This window comes from Microcaecilia unicolor, chromosome 8 (assembly GCF_901765095.1).
Source record: "Microcaecilia unicolor chromosome 8, aMicUni1.1, whole genome shotgun sequence".
NCBI classification, from domain to species: domain Eukaryota; kingdom Metazoa; phylum Chordata; class Amphibia; order Gymnophiona; family Siphonopidae; genus Microcaecilia; species Microcaecilia unicolor.
Window position 1 is genome coordinate 18,057,577 of NC_044038.1, and position 19,532 is coordinate 18,077,108.

The 19,532-nt window shown below is 42.7% G+C and overlaps 1 protein-coding gene across 3 annotated transcripts in view; it reads left to right on the forward strand.

Annotated features, from left to right (window-relative positions):
- Positions 1-19,532, forward strand: part of MAD1L1 (mitotic arrest deficient 1 like 1) — a 1,314,438-nt gene that overhangs the window by 1,122,590 nt on the left and 172,316 nt on the right. For all 3 annotated transcript variants that reach the window (XM_030212095.1, XM_030212096.1, XM_030212097.1), the window contains one exon: positions 7,233-7,423. In XM_030212095.1, coding sequence (XP_030067955.1) covers positions 7,233-7,423 — 191 coding nt within the window. The remainder of the gene's footprint in view (positions 1-7,232; positions 7,424-19,532) is intronic.

The window sequence follows — 19,532 nt, forward strand, 5'->3', positions numbered from 1 at the left end:
TTTTTGCCCTCCTTATCTCCGCTTTGCATTTGGCTTGGCATTCCTTATGATCTATCCTGTTACTTTCAGTTGGTTCTCTTCTCCACTTTCTGAAGGATTGTTTTTTGGCTCTAATGATTTCCTTTATCTTACTGTTTAGCCACGCCGGCTGACGTTTAGTCTTTTTTCCCTTTTTTCTAATACGTGGAATATATTTGTCCTGAACCTCCAGGATGGTGTTTTTAAACAGCATCCTCACAGAAACAGAAAAGCCTGTGCGACTGCGTTACTGATCTGCAAGGGCAGGCTTCTACATGGAATGTTGCTAGTGAAATAGCAACATTCACATTCCATATAGAATCTCCAATAGTAGCAACATTCCATGTAGAATCTCTAATAGGGAAAGGGAAATGGGACTTGATATACCACTTTTCTGAGGTTTTTCTGCAACTACATTCAAAGCGGTTTACATATATTCAAGTACTTATTTTGTACCAGGGACAATGGAGGGTTAAGTGACTTGCCCAGAGTCACAAGGAGCTGTAGTGGGAATTGAACTCTGTTCCCCAGGATCAAAGTCCACTGCACTAACCACTAGGCTACTCCTCCACTAGCAACATTCCAAATAGAAGCCTGCCCTTGCAGATCAGCAACGCGGCCACGCACGCTTCTGTTTCTGTGAGTCTGATGTCCTGCACGTATGTGCAGGACGTCAGACTCACAGAAACAGAAGCCTGTGCGACTGCGTTGCTGATCTGCAAGGGCATGCTTCTACATGGAATGTTGCTAGTGGAATAGCAACATTAACATTCCATGTAGAATCTCCAATAGTAGCAACATTCCATGTAGAATCTCAAATAGTAGCAACATTCCAGAATCTCACATAGTAGCAACAGCAACATTCCATTCTGTCAGACTCACAGAAACAGAAACCTGTGCGACTGCGTTGCTGATCTGCAAGGGCAGGCTTCTACATGGAATGTTGCTAGTGGAGGAGTAGCCTAGTGGTTAGTGCAGTGGACTTTGATCCTGGGGAACCGAGTTCAATTCCCACTACAGCTCCTTGTGACTCTGGGCAAGTCACTTAAAGTACCCTCCATTGCCCCTGGTACAAAATAAGTACCTGAATATATGTAAACCACTTTGAATGCAGTTGCAAAAAACCTCAGAAAGGCTGTATATCAAGTCCCATTTCCCTTCCCTTATTAGTATTCTCAAGAACTTCTAATTAAGAATCTAAGACCATTTCATATTTTATTAGAAAGATGTTGACCTCTTGTTCCTTAGCGACTTTTTGTTTCAATTCAGCACATTTTCAATGTGACAAAAACGTGTTAAGCAGTGTGTTTGTAAGTCAGAGCTGTCATTCCTATTCAGCTTTAAGATTATCAACTCGCCCAGCGAGAGAGTTTCAGAGTAGCAGTTGCTGATCAGATGTCATCTAAGGTTATTACTTTGGGTTTCGCCAATACACTTTTCTGTGTAGACAGACTCTTTGTATGACAGAGTAACCACTAGCAGTGCAAAAATATATATATATTCCTGTTCCCGAATCTGCAGATATCGATAACTTCACCAATGTAGAAACTTGAAGCAGAGCAGCTGAAATACTCACTGCACCAGATCCCTTCATTTCTTACGTGATGGTCGATTGCATGAGCCTCCTGTACGTTGTGCTCACTTCGAATCAACCTGCCACAGCGCATTCTTTTCTGCAGCACCCCTACTCTGCAATTCTTTACCTAAGAGTCTTCAAATGGAGCCATCTTATATGACTTTCAGGTCGGCCTTAAAGACATTTCTGTTCCAGAAGGCTTATGATGATTCATGAGAGTTGGGGTGGAGCGAGCTTGGAGCAGATTGGCTTAACCCATACCCTTTCTTTTCTACCTTTTTCTCTCTTCTCTGTCCTATCGCTGTTATGGCGTTCTTTCCCCTCTATGTTTTCTTTGTAGATCTATTGTATATACCGCTCTGTTACGCTTGTCAGGAAGAGCCATCTATAAACTTAATAAGCCATAACCATACTACTGCTTAGGTTAAACCCATAGTACTCTCTCCTTTCATTTATTCTCACTGGTGCTGTATCTGCTGCCCTTCTGACAGTGGCCCTGACTTCTTAGGATGCCCAACAAGATTAATAATACGAAGCTAGCTTCTGTATTATCACCAGATGAAGCTCAAGGATGTATTGAGGTCCAGTAAGGAAAGTAAAAACCCCACCAAGAATTCAGGGTTTTTTTTTTTTTTTTGCTTTTATTTATTTGGGGGGGGGGAGGTTAAAGAGTTGTCTTGGGATAAGGTTTGAAATCTACTGGTACACCACTGTTTAAATTAAATTAGAAAATAAATGGTAGTCCTAACCCATGAGAAGACTATTTTAGAATTAGGATTCATTAGCGAAGCAGAGAAAAATAAATCTCTTGATGACCTATATACCAAAGGAATTTAATCTTATTTTTCATAATTCTCTTTTTCTGCCTCCTTTTTATTTTTTAACTCTTGAAAGAAAGACTCAGAGAGTTGAAAAGAGGGCAAAAAGATTGCTTGTGTTTATATTGTTTGCATAAATAATTCCTTTCTTTAACACAGCCTTTTTGGAAAGAATGGCTGTAGGGGAAGAGAAAGGCAGGGCGCTTAGGAAAAGTGAGTCTCTGCAATAAGTAGAGAGATAAATCAGGGTCTAATTAGTCTACGGGCACATTTGGTGAAAGATTCATTGTAATTGTTGTGTATCTTCTTGAAGGATTCACAGTGCTTGTGGTAATAAAACATGGTGTCAGTGGCAATAGCAGGTCGTCTGCAATATTTCTGTTCACAGGAAAAGCCAGCCTTGAAAGCAACGGACGGTGTTAACGGGATAACTGTGCCTAAGGTCCAGCATGAGCTACCACCTTGGAAACCTCAGAAGTCGGGCATGACTCGAATTCTTTTTCCTAAGAACAAATTCCTCTCAAAAACGGAACTTTTTGAGTGAGTGGAGGAGTGGCCTAGTGGTTAGGGTGGTGGACTTTGGTCCTGGGGAACTGAGGAACTGAGTTCGATTCCCACTTCAGGCACAGGCAGCTCCTTGTGACTCTGGGCAAGTCACTTAACCCTCCATTGCCCCATGTAAGCCATGAGTGGAAACGCGCAGGATACAAATGTAACAAAAATAAAATAGATACTATTGGAGATTCTACATGGAATGTTGCTATTCCATGTAGAAGGCTGCTGCGCAGGCTTCTGTTTCTGTGAGTCTGATGTCCTGCACGTACGTGCAGGACGTCAGACTCACAGAAGCAGAAGCCTGCACGGCCACATTGGTGATCTGCAAGGCCCGACTTCTACATGGAATGTTGTTAGTGGAATAGCAACATTCCATGTAGAATCTCAAATAGTAGCAACAGTGGAGGAGTGGCCTAGTGGTTAGGTTGGTGGACTTTGGTCCTGGGGAACTGAGGAACTGAGTTTGATTCCCGGCACAGGCAGCTCCTTGTGACTCTGGGCAAGTCACTTAACCCTCCATTGCCCCATGTAAGCCGCATTGAGCCTGCCATGAGTGGGAAAGCGCAGGGTACAAATGTATCAAAAATAAAATAGATACTATTGGAGATTCTACATGGAATGTTGCTACTATTGGAGATTCTACATGGAATGTTGCTATTCCACTAGCAACATTCCATGTAGAAGGCTGCGCAGGCTTCTGTTTCTGTGAGTCTGACGTCCTGCACGTCAGACTCACAGAAGCAGAAGCCTGCGCGGCCACATTGGTGATCTGCAAGGGCCGACTTCTACATGGAATGTTGCTAGTGGAGTAGCAACATTCCATGTAGAATCTTAAATAGTAGCAACAGTGGAAGAGTGGCCTAGTGGTTAGGGCAGTGGACTTGGTCCTGGGGAACTGAGGAACTGAGTTCGATTCCCGGCACAGGCAGCTCCTTGTGACTCTGGGCAAGTCACTTAACCCTCCATTGCCTGCCGCATTGAGCCTGCCATGAGTGGGAAAGCGCGGGGTACAAATGTAATTAAAAAAAAAAAGAAACTTGACAATAGAAAAAGTAGTTTCTCTCTTTCCTTCCCCCAGAATGCATGTGGGAGGTAATTTTATAATAGGGCACCTGGTTGAAGAGGGTGAGTAGGTACCTACGTACGCACTAATTTTATAAAGAGAACTAGGTGCCTATGCCCTAAATGCAGCATAAAGTGAAACATGATTCGTGTAGGGTAGTAGTCCCCATTCCAACTGGGATTAAAAAGATGAGCATTTAATTTTCTTAATTTTTCTTTTCAATTTTTTTTACAAATATTTCAAGAAAAAAGAAGTTGAAAATGAAAAATTTAAATTCAGTTTAATTAGGTATATAAAAATGACTTCTATATTGGACTTATGAAGATTTTGTTGTGTAAACTCAGTGTGATAGTGGCAAAGCAATAAGGCTCACGAGTGACACCTTTGATGGTCCGATCTTTACATGTATGGACTGTGTTTATCTAGGCTGGTGTTCTTCAATGCAAGGCCCAGGGGCTGCCCACATCATTGTTCTGGCCTTTTTTCTGTTACTGTCAGGCTCTTTACCCATGCGAATCACAGAAAAGTGGAAATGGGTGGGAAGACAAACCACATGCTTGAAGGACCAAGGCATTTCTCTGTAGACAAACAGAATGTATTGGAAAATGTCCACCCCCCCCCCCCCCTTGAGGATGCACATAATAAAATGTTTGAAGGCAGGCTGGTGGGGTAGATGTCATTAACACACACTGACCAGCAGTGTTGATGCCTCTCTTGGGAAGATGATAGGTGGCTTTCCATCAGCTCATTTGGATACAAAATGACCTCGAGTTACAAATTAATGACGACATAAGAACGTAAGAATAGCCATAGTGGGTCAGACCAATGGTCCATCTAGCCAAGTATCCTGTTCTCCAAACAGTGGCCAAGCCAGGTCACAAGCACCTGGCAGAAACCCAAATAGGAGCAAGATTCCATGATACCCATCCCAGGGCAAGCAGTGGCTTCCCCATAGCAGACTATGAACTTTTCCTCCAAGAACTTATCCAAACCTTTGTTTAAAACCCAGATATGCTAACCTCTGTTATCACATCCTTTGGCAACAAGTTCCAGAGCTTAACTATTCGTTGATGAAAAAATATTTCCTCCTCTTTGTTTTAAAAGTATTTCCATGTAAGTTCATTGCCTTTGTATCACTCCATGGTGCGACCGCACCTTGAATATTGTATTCAATTCTGGTCACCGCATCTCAAAAAAGAATTAGAAAAGGGATTAGAAAAGGCACAGAGAAGGGCGATGAAAATGATAAAGGGGATGGGACAACTTCCCTATGAGGAAAGGCTGAAGCAGCTAGGGCTCTTCAGCTTGGAGAAAAGACGGCTGAGGGGCGATATGATAGAGGCCTATAAAATAATGAGTGGAGTGGAACGGGTAGACGTGAATCATTTATTTACTCTTTCCAAAAATACTAGGACTAGGGGGCATACAGTGAAGCTACATAGCAGTAAACTTAAAAGGAATCGGAGAAAATGTTTCTTCACTCAACCTGTAATTAAACTCAGGAATTCGTTGCCAGAGAATGTGGTAAAGGCAGTTAGCTTAGCCGGGTTTTTAAAAAAAGTTTGGACGGCTTCCTAAAGGAAAAGTCCATAGACCATTATTAAAATGGACTTTGGGAAAATCCACTGCTTATTTCTAGGATAAGCATCTTAAAATGTATTGTACTTTTTGGGATCTTGCCAAATATATGTGGTCTGGATTGGCCACTGTTGGAAACAGGATGCTGGGCTTGGTCCCAGTATGGCAATACTTATGTACTTACGACAGCAGAACAGCTATTCTAACTTTATGCAGTGAGTTAACCGTTATTGGTCTGACTATCACCCGGTGCCCAGTTCATTTCCGGGTCAGCGGTCATGCCCCAGCATCAAATATCTAGGCTTAGTTCAGCCCATGGCTGGAAGCTGCTTATCAGCCTCTTGATCCCATCGATGATGATAGATGATGCTCTTTGGCTTATCCTGTCTGCCTAGTGGCTTTTTATCCAGGATGCCCAATTCTGATCCAAGCAGGTAACGATCATGTCACAGGTGCCATCAGTAGAAGCTTGAACATTCATAAAGCTTTTCTGATTGTCTTTGCGTTTGTTGTCATCTTCTGTGGTTTCCCACCATTCTGAGTAGATGGGACATTCAAGTTCCAAAACTTAATCTATCACCTTGACCCTCTGCCCCTCTATGTTCTTCCACCAAGTTTTGTAAACCTAAATACTACTACTACTACTTAACATTTCTAGAGCGCTACTAGGGTTACGCAGCGCTGTACAAAATAAACAAAGAAGGACGGTCCCTGCTCAAAGGACCTTACAATCTAAAGAACGAAATGTCAAGTTGGGTAGTCTAGATTTTCTGGGCAGAGGTGAAGAGGTTAGGTGCCGAAGGCGACATTGAAGAGGTGGGCTTTAAGCAGAGATTTGAAGATGGGCCTCTTGTAGTCAAATTCAGACTTGGAAAAACAAATAATCCAATCAAAAATCTGAGTTATGAGCCTAGGAAGCGGGGAATAAATAGCTGCCAAAACTAGTTTGCCCTAGTATTCAGCCGCCTATGGCCTGCAGGACTGTACCTGGCCAGCATTGCCCTGTCAGCATGAAACTGGTTTGTTTCTGGAAGTGGTAACCTGTAATTTATTTTATTGACCTTTGACATGGTGGATTTATGGTACCAGATGTGTAAAATAATTTCTAAAGATGAATCTTAATCATGACTTTTTTTTAATTTCAGTATTATAACAGATTTAATTGCAGGTATAAGCTGCTACCCTAAAGAGTCTAAGGTGGGTACCAGAAGCAGTGGGAGATAGTGACTTAAGGTCACTACAGATTCCAGTGACAGAAAAAGGATTTGAATCCAGCTTCTCTGGTTCTCAGCCCGTTAAGCTAATCATGAGGTCGTTCCTTTACTCTTAATTGCTAGAAATGAGGAAAGGAACAAAGAGTCAGGAAACAAGGTTACCTTCTTTTGTACATAAAGCTGTTTTCTTAATGCTTGCTGAACCTTATGAAAGGCTTCTCACTTCAAATAATGGCACTACTAGCATTCTAGAGAGGACATTTATGTAATTGTTTCATTGTCTAATTTATTGACCCCTTTATTTGATGATTTTAAGGCGTCTGATAAGTAGAAGGCTGTCATGTTGGGTTATTCCAATCTCTGATAAAAAACAAACAAACATTTTATACCATGTCTCTTCTAACATATAGACTTGAAGAAGCAAGTGGAAAGTGCAGAGCTGAAGAACCAGAGGCTCAGGGAAGTATTCCAGACAAAAATCCATGAATTCAGGACAGCGTGTTACACATTGACTGGCTATCAGATCGATATCACCACGGAAAACCAGTATCGCCTCACTTCTATGTATGCTGAGCATAAAGACGACTGCCTGCTCTTTAAGGTAGGTTTCTTCATAACCCTCCATCATACTTCTTCCAAGCACATACCTCAAACATCGACTGCTGCCGGCTGATGGCTTTATAAGCACAACAGAGCGCATTTCTCATTTTCCATTATAAATGGATGAATAGATCAGTCATTAGTTCCTGATAAACAACTACTTTTCCGCTTCAGTTACTTTCTCAATTTGCAAGAAGTGAGTAAGATGCCTTCTAGTTTGAAAATAATTCTGCTATGAATCTTTATTTATGATCGGACAGCCAACCATGGAGTTTCGTTGACCAGAATATTAGTCCTTTAGAGATCAAGGTCAAAGGGTTTCTACTTGTGTTTTCTTTCTTTTCTTATGAGTGGAACTACTGATTGATAATTCTGTGACCTCCAGCTCCCCTTGAATGATCCAGATTCTTAGTAGTAAGTGAGACTATGGGAAAAATCAAGGGTTTGGTGCTAATGAGCTGTTATATGTAGTTGCTAATTGAGATGAGCAGCATATAAGCATGATTGTCCCATTGTGATTTGAGATTGGAAATAATTCTATTCTGTACTATATGGACATTTATAATCCACTTTTAATCCCTAAGGTGCAAAGTGGAGAACAGAACATGAAACTTATGAAACTTATGGAATTTATATAACATTTGATAAATAAAATATAACAGTAAAAATGCTAAAAATTACATCATTATTAATCAAGATGTTTGGTAAACAAAAATATGTCTTAAACCCCTTACGAAAAGGACTATAAGAACGTTCACAGCATAGCTTAAAAGCCATTCCTTTAACTGAAGGGATATCCAGAGTTAGATTCAGCCGATTCTGAATTCAACCCATGAAAACATTTAAACACTAAATATTCAACTCTCAAAGGAATCCTAGAATTGTTTTTAAGTTAATGCAACTTATTTGAGAGAGGAGTTGCCGCACGAGACTTTCCCATATTTATTATTTAAGGAGTTTCATTTCTATACAAGAGCCTCATACTGGTGTGTAAGATGCTCCACAATGATGCACCTTCCTATTGGCATGAGGGAAGAGGGGGATTTTAGGGACAGGTGACACGTGTCTTAGCTCTTTTCTTCTTTCCTGTTAGTTTATGGTGTTTTCTCTGATAATGTAATTTTGGATTGTGAACTACTGTGTTGTACCTTTATTAGGACTGGTATATTGGGTTTATTAAACCACTAAGGGGCTTTTTCTTCAGTACAGCTGTTATGAACAGTAACTTAACCAAGCTAAATGGTCTCCCTTTACCAAATTATTGACAATACTTGTTAAAAAAAAAACTGCAGTATAAATAGGCCCATTTTCTGTTAGCGGAGTTAAAATCTGTGAAACTTGAAAAAAAATGAAAAGGCCGTGGGGTCCTTTTGCTAAGCCATGGTAAAAAGTGGCCTGCAGTAGTTCAAGTGTGTTTTTTTGGCCATCCACTGGACCATTTTTTACTGCGTCTAAGAAAAAGGGCCTCTTTTTAAGGGGCCGCAAAATGGCCGTGTGCTAAAATTGAAACCAGCGCGCATCCATTTTCGGCCTGAGACCTTACTGCTACCCATTGACCTAGCGGTAACGTGTCATGCGCTGTCTGCGCAGTAAGCATGCAGTGCGTGCCAACTGCTGCTTACAGTCAAGTAAACGGTCCGTGGTAGAAAATAAAAAATAATTTTCTACCGCGGGAATCGGTGCGCACCAAATTCAGAATTACCGCCCAGCTCATTCAGGAGGACCTTAGGAATTTGGAAGACTGGGCATCGAAATTTCACATGAAATTTAATGTGGACAAGTGCAAAGTGATGCATATTTGGAAGAATAATCCAAATCATAGTTACTTGATGTTAGATTTCACGTTAGGAGTTACTACTCTAAAAAAAAAGATCTAGGTGTCATCGTGGATAATATGTTGAAATCTTCTCAGTGTGTAGTCACAGCAAAAAAGCAAATAGAATTTAGGAATTATTAGGAAAGGGATAGAAAATAAGACAAAGAACATAATAATGCCTCTGTGTCACTCCATGGTGCGACCTCACCTTGAGCACATTATGCAATTCTGATTGCCATATCTCAAAAAAGATATAGCGGAATTAAAAAAAAAAAAAAGATTCGAAGAAGGGCGACCAAAATGATTAAGGGGATGGAACTCATTGCATATGAGTAAAGACTTGGGAAGTTAGGGCTGTTCAGATTGGAGAAGAGATGGTTGGGGAGGATATGATAGAGATCTACAAAATGCTGAATGGAGTAGAGTGGGTGGACTTGAATCGATTGTTTACTCTTTCAAAAAGTACAAATATGAGGGGACATTCCTTGAAGCTGCATGGTAACGCTTTTTAAATGTATAGGAGAAAGTATTGTTTCACTCAACAGATAAGTTCTGGAACTCATTGCTGGAGGATGTGGTAACAGCAGTTAGCATGTCTTGGTTTAAAAAGGTTTGGCCAGGAAAAGTCCATAAACTGCTATTAAGGTAGACATGAGGAAAGCCACTACTTATCCGTGAGGTTGGCTACATTGAATCTTGCTCCTCTTTAGGATTCTGTCAGGTACTTGTGATCTGGATTGGCCACTTTTGGAAGCAGAATACTGGGCTAGATGGACCATCGGTCTGAACCAGTATGACGACCCTTATTTTTGTATGATAATAAATGGCCTACATTGCCCTCACTAATTTATCCTAATCCCCATTAATGATTTTCAAGCTCTAGCCAAAGCTGTATGTATATCATTGTATAGATATTTTATACTCAGGTTGCAGAGTTAACTAATTATGTGCGGTGGCCCAATCTGGAGCTCACTTTAATTGCCTTTTATTGATATTTTTGCCTTTGCTTATTTAAATGCAGATTTTACTGATAAAGTTTCAAAACGTAATAGTTTAATCAGACTGATAATTTTGAGTGCACATATACAGGGGTAGACAATTTTCAAAGCCATTTACTTGGATAAATAAACTATCTGAAAATTGCCCTCCCTCAAATTGACTAAAGGTATTCATAGATTTCTGTAACATGTATACTTTTAGTTGGAGTCTTGTCAAGAGACATGTTGAAGCAGTTAACGACCGTATAAACAAATGGGGTTCACACTTTCCACAAGACTGGAACACAACGAAAAACAGGGTGGAAAGGGAAAAAAGTCCAAGAGATCAGTCCAAAACACCAGGATAAGATGCCCCAAAACTTTATTTGGACCAAATAAAGTTTTGGAGCATCTTATCCTGGTGTTTTGGACTGATCTCTTGGGCTTTGTTCCTGTCCACCCTGTTTTTCGTTGTGAAGCAGTTAACGCACACATTTTCAAATCCATGTATTTTAACCTGAGAAACAGAGAAATTTAGAGATTATGGCTTCTCCAGTCCACACATATAACAGCTAATAAGTGTATAATCCTTTCTTCTCCTTTAGAGATCCTCTGTGTTTCTCCCATGCTTTCCTGAATTCAGATACAGTATTCATTCCCACCCCCTCCGCTGGGAGGCCATTCATGCATCCTCTACCCATTCCATAAAGAAATATTTCCTTAGATTGCTCCTAAGTCTTTCATTTTTTACTTTCATCCAGTGCCCCCTCTTTCCAGAGCTTGTTTTCTTTTGAAAGAGGCCTTCCTCGTGTGCATTTATGTCACAGAAAGTAGTTAAATGTCTCTGTCATAGCTTCCCTCTCTGGCCTTCCTTCCAAAATACACATGTTAAGATCTCTAAGGGGTCCTTTTACAAAGGTACACTGAAAAATGGCTTGCGGTAATGTAGGTGCGGGTTTTGGGCGTGCGCCTATCCATTTTTTAGCACACCTGTAAAAAAAGGCCTCTTCCTTATTTTTTTTTTGCTGAAAATGGACGTGCGGCAAAATCAAAATTGCCGCGCGTCCATTTTGGGTCTGAGATCTTACCACCAGCCATAGACCTAGCGGTAAAGAATCTGGGCGGTAATGACCTACATGCGTCAAATGCCACTTGGCGCATGTCCGTTATACGTGCCAGAAAATAAAAATTATTTTTCACGTAGCAGATGCGTGCCAAAATTGAAATTACCACAAGGGCCACGCAGTAACTGGGCAGTAACTCCAATTCGGCGCGCATTCTGCATGCATAGGCACCTATACAGCTTAGTAAAAGGGGCCCTATGTCCCCACATGCTTTATGACAAAGTCCACTGCCGATTTTCCTACCACCCTCTTTCCCAACTCCCTTCTATTCATATCCTTTTGAAGATGCAGCCTCCTGAATTGTATATAATACTCAGGGCTTTTTTTGAGGGGGTACTTGGGGGTACTGAGTACCGGCACCTTTTCCATTGACTGCTAAAATTGACCCATGGACCTCATGTTTTCATGAAGGAACTCAGACTATACACACCAAATCTGCCTTGTCATAGATTCTGTGACTGGTTGCAGAGGGCCTGGCTATTGTGGGATGAGTCCCTCAGTGATCACCCCACCCTTGAAGGGTGGCCTAGCATTTGAGTACCGGCACCTTTTTTGCTAGAAAAAAACACACTGATAATACTGCAAATGAGGTCTGACCAGAAGCTTACACAGAGGCAGTATTGCCTCCCTTTTCCTGTTAGCCATTCTTCTCCATGTGCTCCCAAGGACCCTTCTGCCTGTTTGTACCTGATGATGGTAAGGTGGCCACTCATCCCCAGTCCTGCTCTTCTTTCATACACAGAAATTCTTGACTCCCTCTAGTGTACCACCACTCTCTTGGGTTTTTGCAGCACAAATGTATGACGCTGCTTTTTTTAGCATTAAATCTTGCTGCAAATTTGTTTTACTGGATCCCTCCTCATGTTACCCAACCCTCCAGGGTGTGTACCTTATTGCAGATTTTTGTACCATGAGCAAATAGACAACCCTTGACTGATCTTTCCACAATATTGTTCACCAAAATGTTAAAAAGAATTGGCCCAATGATTGAGTCTGCAATACAATTCTGATGATGTATTTATCCTCAGAGTGAACACCATTTACCCCACTACCCTCTGTCACTTCCCATGCAACCAGTCTATAACCCAGTCGGTCACTTTAAGGCCCATATCAAGGGTGCTCAGTCTATTTATAAGTTGTGTATGTGAATCCATGTCAGAGGCCACGCTAGCGATTCCTGTGTGACAAATATGAGGAAGCCCATTCAGTTCCTATGGGCTTTCTCTAATTTGCTGTGTGAGAATTGCTAGCTTGGCTTTGTAAAAGAAGCCCTAAGTACACTATATCCAGCCATCTGGCTACTCAGTCAAACCATTTAATCTGACTCATGCTGTTTGGAATCCAAAATTCATTAGATTTCAGAAACATGTCCTCTGATTTCGCAACAATTTACTAACCACATAGGTCACACTAACTAGCCCATGGTTCCCAACCTTCTCCTTGCTTCCACTTTGTGGAGAGGAGCTACATCCATCCATCCATCCATCCATCTATCTATCTATCTTCAGTCCCCTGGCACCACTCATGACTCTAAAGAAGCATTGAACAGGTCAGACAATGGAGCTGCCAGAGCATCCCTAAGTTCCTTCCGTGCCCTTGGTTGTTTCCAGTCTGGTCCCACTGTGTTGTGTACTTTTAGTTTAACTAGGTCCTCATGAGCACAGTCTTCTGAAAATTGCCTCTCTTCCGTTGCAATATGTGTTTTCTGTGGATGTACTCCCAGCATTTCATCTGTGAACATAGAATATTTGTTAGGCAATTCTGCTTTCTGCAACTATAACAGTGATTTTCAACCTTTTTCATCTCGTGGCACACTTACAATGCGCAAACGTGATCAAGGCACACCATCAGTTTATTTAAGGATATATTTTATCATTTAACAAATGAGTATATAGATTATGTTTAAAGTTCAGTAATTTAAATTTTAAGCATGATGTTACCTTTATAGCCACAAAAACATGCATTCAAACCCAACAATTTTAAAGAAAATACACCCCCCCCCACCCCCCGCTACCCTCTTTTCTTTAAAATATCAGTTGGGGAATCTGTGCTTGCAAGTCAGAGCTTGTTAAAAATGCAATAACGTTTGTTTGTTTTTAAAGTTTTATATAGAAAGTCAAAATGGAAAGGGAATGGAAATGAAAAGTCCAAGAAGTTAGTGAGTGCAACTTTGAAAAGAATGAAAGTACAGCTGAAATATTAACCTCCACACGCAGTTTCAATAATAACAGGACCGGACCTTGAAAATTAGAAGAAAATCTGCCTTACGTCCCCCATCCCTGTTTGTCCTTTCCACTCCTGATAGCTGCTGGGTCACTAATTTATTTATTTATTTAGATTTTGCTCACACCTTTTTCAGTAGTAGCTCAAGGTGAGTTACATTCAGGTACTCTGGATATTTCTCTGTCCCAGGAGGGCTCACAATCTAAGTTTGTACCTGAGGCAAAGGAGGGTTAAGTGACTTGCCCAAGATCATAAGGAGAAGCAGTGGGATTTGAACCGGCCACCTCTGGATTGCAAGATCAGTGCTCTAACCACTAGGCCACTCCTCCACTCAGCAACATTCCATTTAGAATCTTCAATAGTAGCAACATTCCATATATTTATTTAGATTTTCCTCACACCTTTTTCAGTAGTAGCTCGAGGTGAGTTACATTCAGGTACTCTGGATATTTCTCTGTCGCAAGAGAGCTCACAATCTAAGTTTGTACCTGAGGCAATGGAGGGTTAAGTGACTTGCCCAAGGTCACAAGGAGCAGCAGTGGGATTTGAATCGGCCACCTCTGGATTGCAAGACCAGTGCTCTAACCACTAGGCCACTCCTTCACTCCACTAATGAGTGAAACAAAGCCAGAGGGTATGTTGTACTGAGCATTGGGCAGGTGCATCTCTCCTGCTGGCTCTTCTGTACAGATTCCCACATATCTCTACCAAGGCTCAAAGGACAGTGGGGACAGGAAGGCTTCAGTTACCTTTCAAGAGTACCAATCATGGTTTGCAATGTATTGGGTATCGAACAGGGTTCCGATAAAGAGGGAAGCGTCTGTTTTGTTACCAAGCGATAGACAAATAGGTCACCTTGACGATTACCACAGATCAATGGGGTGCACAGTTCTTATTCGTTTACCACTACTGTAGTTCAATTTGTGCTAGTTTGGCCCAGTCAGTAGCAGATGATGCCTTTTTCATAAGGCCAGAGAATTGTAGTGATAGTCAATGACTTTACATTCAACCCCACCACACTGTGACTGAATGTAAATGAAAATATGTTCAGAACCTAAATACTCGTGTTCTCAGAATATTGCCAACAGGCCACTAAAGTATTTCCCTAGATTTCAGTATGAATTTGACCGGTTTGTCCATGAGCACATGTACATCATTCTACCACAACATCACCTTGTGTATTCGTTATACATTGTATTTGTTCAGACCGGAACCGGCTAACGTCGTAAACGGAACTATGTAAGCCACATAGAGCCTGCAAAAAGGTGGGGAAATGTGGGATACAAATGCAACAAATCCTATATAATAATTCTCACCTCCAACGTTCTAATGTGCCTGGGACCGTGGTTCCCTCGGAGGTGGTCTGCTAGGCAGTTTAGAATGCACTGATGTCAGTGATGTCACTGACAGCTGATTCCAAGGCAAGGGGAGGAGTAGGGAAACACGCGGAACGTGTTTCCCTACTCCTCCCCCTGCCTGGGAAACAGCTGTCAGTGCCCCCCTCTCGGCGCAACACCCAAGCCCCTGCCCTGCAAAACCACGAGCCAGGCAGGGGGAGGAGTAGGGAAACACGCAGAGCATGTTTCCCTACTCCTCCCCCCGGCCTACCAATCAGCTCTCAGTGCCCCCCCCCACCCCCGGCGCAACACCCAAGCCCCTCCACAGCACCCAAGCCCCTACCCCCCCCCCTCGACGCATCACCCAAGACCCTCCCCCCGGTGCATCACCAAAGCCCCTACCCCCCCCTCTCGGGCACATCAACTCCCTCGCCATCCGCAGCCGCCAATACTAACACTGTCCGTCCGCTTCTGCTTCTCCTGTGGAGCAGCAGCGGCCGGTACAAAAAGAAAAAAGCCAAAAAAAGATTTTTAACCTGAAACGCGGCTCCGTAGACAGCCATCTGGCATTGGCTGTTGTCACTGCAGCCGCTCCTCCTCTCCCCTCCACGTCACTGCCCCTGCAGGAAGACCCTGGAGGAGCGCAGCGACGTCAAAGGGGAGAGGAGGAGCGGCTGCAGAGATGACCACCTATGCCAGATGGCTGTCTACGGAGCCGTGTTTCAGGTTTAAAATCTTTTTTTTGGCTTTTTTCTTTTTGTACCGGCCGCTGCTGCTCAGCAGGAGACGCAGCAGCGGCTGGACAGCATTAGTATTGGCGGCTGCAGGTGGCGAGGGGGTTGATGTTTCCAAGGGGTGGGGTTAGGGGCTTGGGTGATGCGCTGGGGGGGTAGGGGTTTGGGTGATGCGCCGAGGAGGGAGGGGAGGGTCGCTGGACATGGGTGGCTGGAGGGGGGCAGGGGGAGGGGAGGGTCGCTGGACACGGATGGCTGCGGGGGGTGGCAGGGGAGGTGGGGAGGGGGTCCTGAGACCAGATGGGTGGCTGCAGGGGAGACAGAAGGGACGCTGCAGGGGGGCAGGGGGAGAGGAGGGTCACTGGACAAGGGTGGCTGCGGGGGGGGGCAGGGGAGAGAGGTGGGTCCACTGGACATGGGTGGCTACAGGGGGGGCAAGGGGAAAGGAGAGGAGGGTCGTTGGACATGGGTGGCTGCAGGGGGGCAGGGGAGAGGAGGGTCGCTGGACATGGGTAGCTGCAGGGTGAGAGGAGGGTTGCTGGACATGGGTGGCTGCAGGGGGGGCTGGGGGAGAGGAGAGTCGCTGGACATGGGTGGCTACAGGGGGAGCAGGGGAGAGAGGAGGGCCGCTGCACATAAGTGGCTGCAGGGGCAGAGGAGGGTTGGTGGGGAGGGGGTCCTGAGACCAGATGGGTGGCTGCAGGGGGGGGTGCAGGGGAGACAGGAAGGACGCTGCGGGGGGGGGGGGGGATTACCTTGCTAGCGCCTGTTTCATTGCCTACCGAAATGGGCCTTTTATACTAGTAAATAAATAAAATGAACACAACATAAAAAAATGTTCAGAGTAGTCTCTCCTGTGCTTGATTTTAGTGTTTAGTTTGACCTGTTTCTTGAATATTGTTGTTCTGTGAGTTCAATGTACCTGTCGCCTTAAAAACGTCGTTTAAATTGTCCCTAAAATGTGTGTCCTACTTTGGCCATTCTGTTCCAAAACATTAAAATGATATCATTAAAAATGAATGTATAAAAGGGGACAAATATTTTAGATGCTGCCTGAAGGAGCCAAGTAAACGTCTTGGCCTGTCACTACAAGGCAAAGCAGCCAGCACTTACTGTGCATGCGAAAGAAGTTTTACTCTCTGGGGCAAGTTCAGTTTAGCACTTAAATCATCCCTGCTTCCAGCAGTGCTCTCCGGGATTGGATAAAACGACTCATCTCCGGTGTGGACTTCCAGTATAGTTAAGTCCATTTTCATCCTCTCCTCCTCCTGAAACTTTGCAGATGGAATACAAACTGGAGTTTTTGGCAGCGTGAGCGAGTTTAAGTTTTAATCATTTAGATCACAGCGTGTTGAGAAGCTCTCCTGAAGCTGTGTGTGAGTCCACCCAGGCCTAGGATAATTAGTGTATGCAGGCCCCTACCGGAGGAAGGTAGAGTGAAGGATTATGGCATGGGATAGATGGTTCTTAGATGTTAGAGTGCTTTTCATTGCCATTACATCAACCTTCCTTCCTAGATTATTTTGTTCCTGGCTAGCTCTACCCCTGGGGTCTGCCAGCAGCAGGCTAACCACTCAAATCAAGCACACACAGTGGTGCAGCTAGAATTCTTCAGTTAGTTCTGCATAAGCCACAGATACAGGAGCAAAGTCAATCTGCTACCTGGCACTTCGAGAAACCTTATTGTTTATCTCAGAAACGCTGAGAACTGAAGCACAAAAATAATGAAAATGCTAACAACTGGACACAATTGATTAAATGTTTTCATATAGGGTAAAAACTTATTCATCAGGCTATGACTTTTGTTTTTTGTTTTATTTATTTCGTTTTTTAATCACTAAAAATTTGTATTGGCTCTAGGTGATATGCAAACAACATAAATACAACATTCATAAAAAACATTAATACAAGCAAAATAAAAATCTGACCGGCAGTATGTCAAGAACTGTTCCATAACAGACATGCATGTACACTCAGGGGCTCTTCTAATAACGGGCATTAAGTTTGGAGCTTAACATAGACTTTTAGGCCCAGATTCTATATAAAGCGCGGTGAGTAACAGGTATTAAATTGTGTGCGCAGCCAATTTACGTATTGTTACTCAACTGAGTAACAAGCCAATCAACGATGATAATTGACTGATAACCAATTATCACTAATTAGGAATAATGGGAATTTACACGTGCTTCTTTTTAGGCACATATGTAGCTGAAAAGGGGGCACGGCCATCAGAGAAATGTGGGCGTGTCAGGCTGTTAACTTGAATTTCCGCACGGGTATTTACAGCAGGTTTTCAGGGGCGTAAATGGCTGCTCCTAAATGTAGGCCCATCCCTTGGTCCTGTGCACTATTCTATATAGAATAGCACTGGGCGCGTTAATCGGACGCGTCTAGATTTTTGACGTCATTTACAGAATGTGGCCCTTAATGTGTGGCAAGGCCAAAACTAATGCTGCATCAAGAAGGAGCGTTTCCATTATTTTTTTTATTGCAGGTCGTGCATTAATATTCAGGTTAACGCGTTTAACCCTCTCCCATTTAACACGGAAGCACTTATCCCCGGATTCTGTAAAGCACAACTTTAGCTGTGCGCGCAAATCCAGTCATATTCTGTATTTGCGTGTTCAACTTAATTAGTTAACAAGCCAGTTGGTGCTGATAATTGTCAATTAACAAGCAATTGACACTAATTGGCATTAATTAGAATTTATATGCACAGCTGTCTAAGCGTATTTTATAATGTGATGCACATAAATTCTAAGGTGCATAGTTGAAAAGGGGGTGTGGCCATGGGCGTTTGTAAAAGCTATACGGGTTATTATAGAATACACCTGGTCCACACCTGATTTAGACATCAGGATTTACACCAAGTTTTACTTGGCGTAACTGCCCGCACCTAAATTTAGTTGCGTGGACAGGCACGCGACGTGTTCTATAAACCTAGACTTATTCTATAAAGTATGTCTAAATTAAGGCGCTTAGGCATATGTCTTTAACGCTGTTTTTGACTCCTAACCACTTTTCACTTGCCCTGTACCCTTTTATCCCCACCTCTTTAATTCCCTTACCTCTTAGTTGTTCTGTCTGTTTGCCTGTCCTATTTAGATTGTGAGCTCTTTGAGCAGGGACTGTTTTTCATGTATGGTGTACAGCGCTGTGTATGCCTTGTAGCGCTATAGAAGTGATAAGTAGTAGTAGTAACGTAGAAGCTGATCTGCAAGGGCAGGCTTCTAGATGGAATGTTGCTAGTGGAGGAGAAGCCTAGTGGTTAGTGCAGTGGAACATGGAATGTTGCTACTATTGGAGATTCTGTTGCTACTATTGGAGATTCTACATGGAATGTTGAGATTCTGTTGCTACTATTGGAGATTCTACATAGAATGTTGCTACTATTGGAGATTCTGTTGCTACTATTGGAGATTCTACATGGAATGTTGAGATTCTGTTGCTACTATTGGAGATTCTAGATGGAATGTTGCTACTATTGGAGATTCTGTTGCTACTATTTGAGATTCTACATAGAATATTGCTACTATTGGAGATTCTGTTGCTACTATTGGAGATTCTACATGGAATGTTGAGATTCTGTTGCTACTATTGGAGATTCTAGATGGAATGTTGCTACTATTGGAGATTCTGTTGCTACTATTGGAGATTCTAGATGGAATGTTGCTACTATTGGAGATTCTGTTGCTACTATTGGAGATTCTACATGGAATGTTGCTACTATTGGAGGTTCTGTTGCTACTATTAGAGATTCTACATGGAATGTTGCTACTATTGGAGGTTCTGTTGCTACTATTTGAGATTCTACATAGAATGTTGCTACTATTTGAGATTCTGTTGCTAATATTTGAGATTCTGTTGCTACTATTTGAGATTCTACACGGAATGTTGCT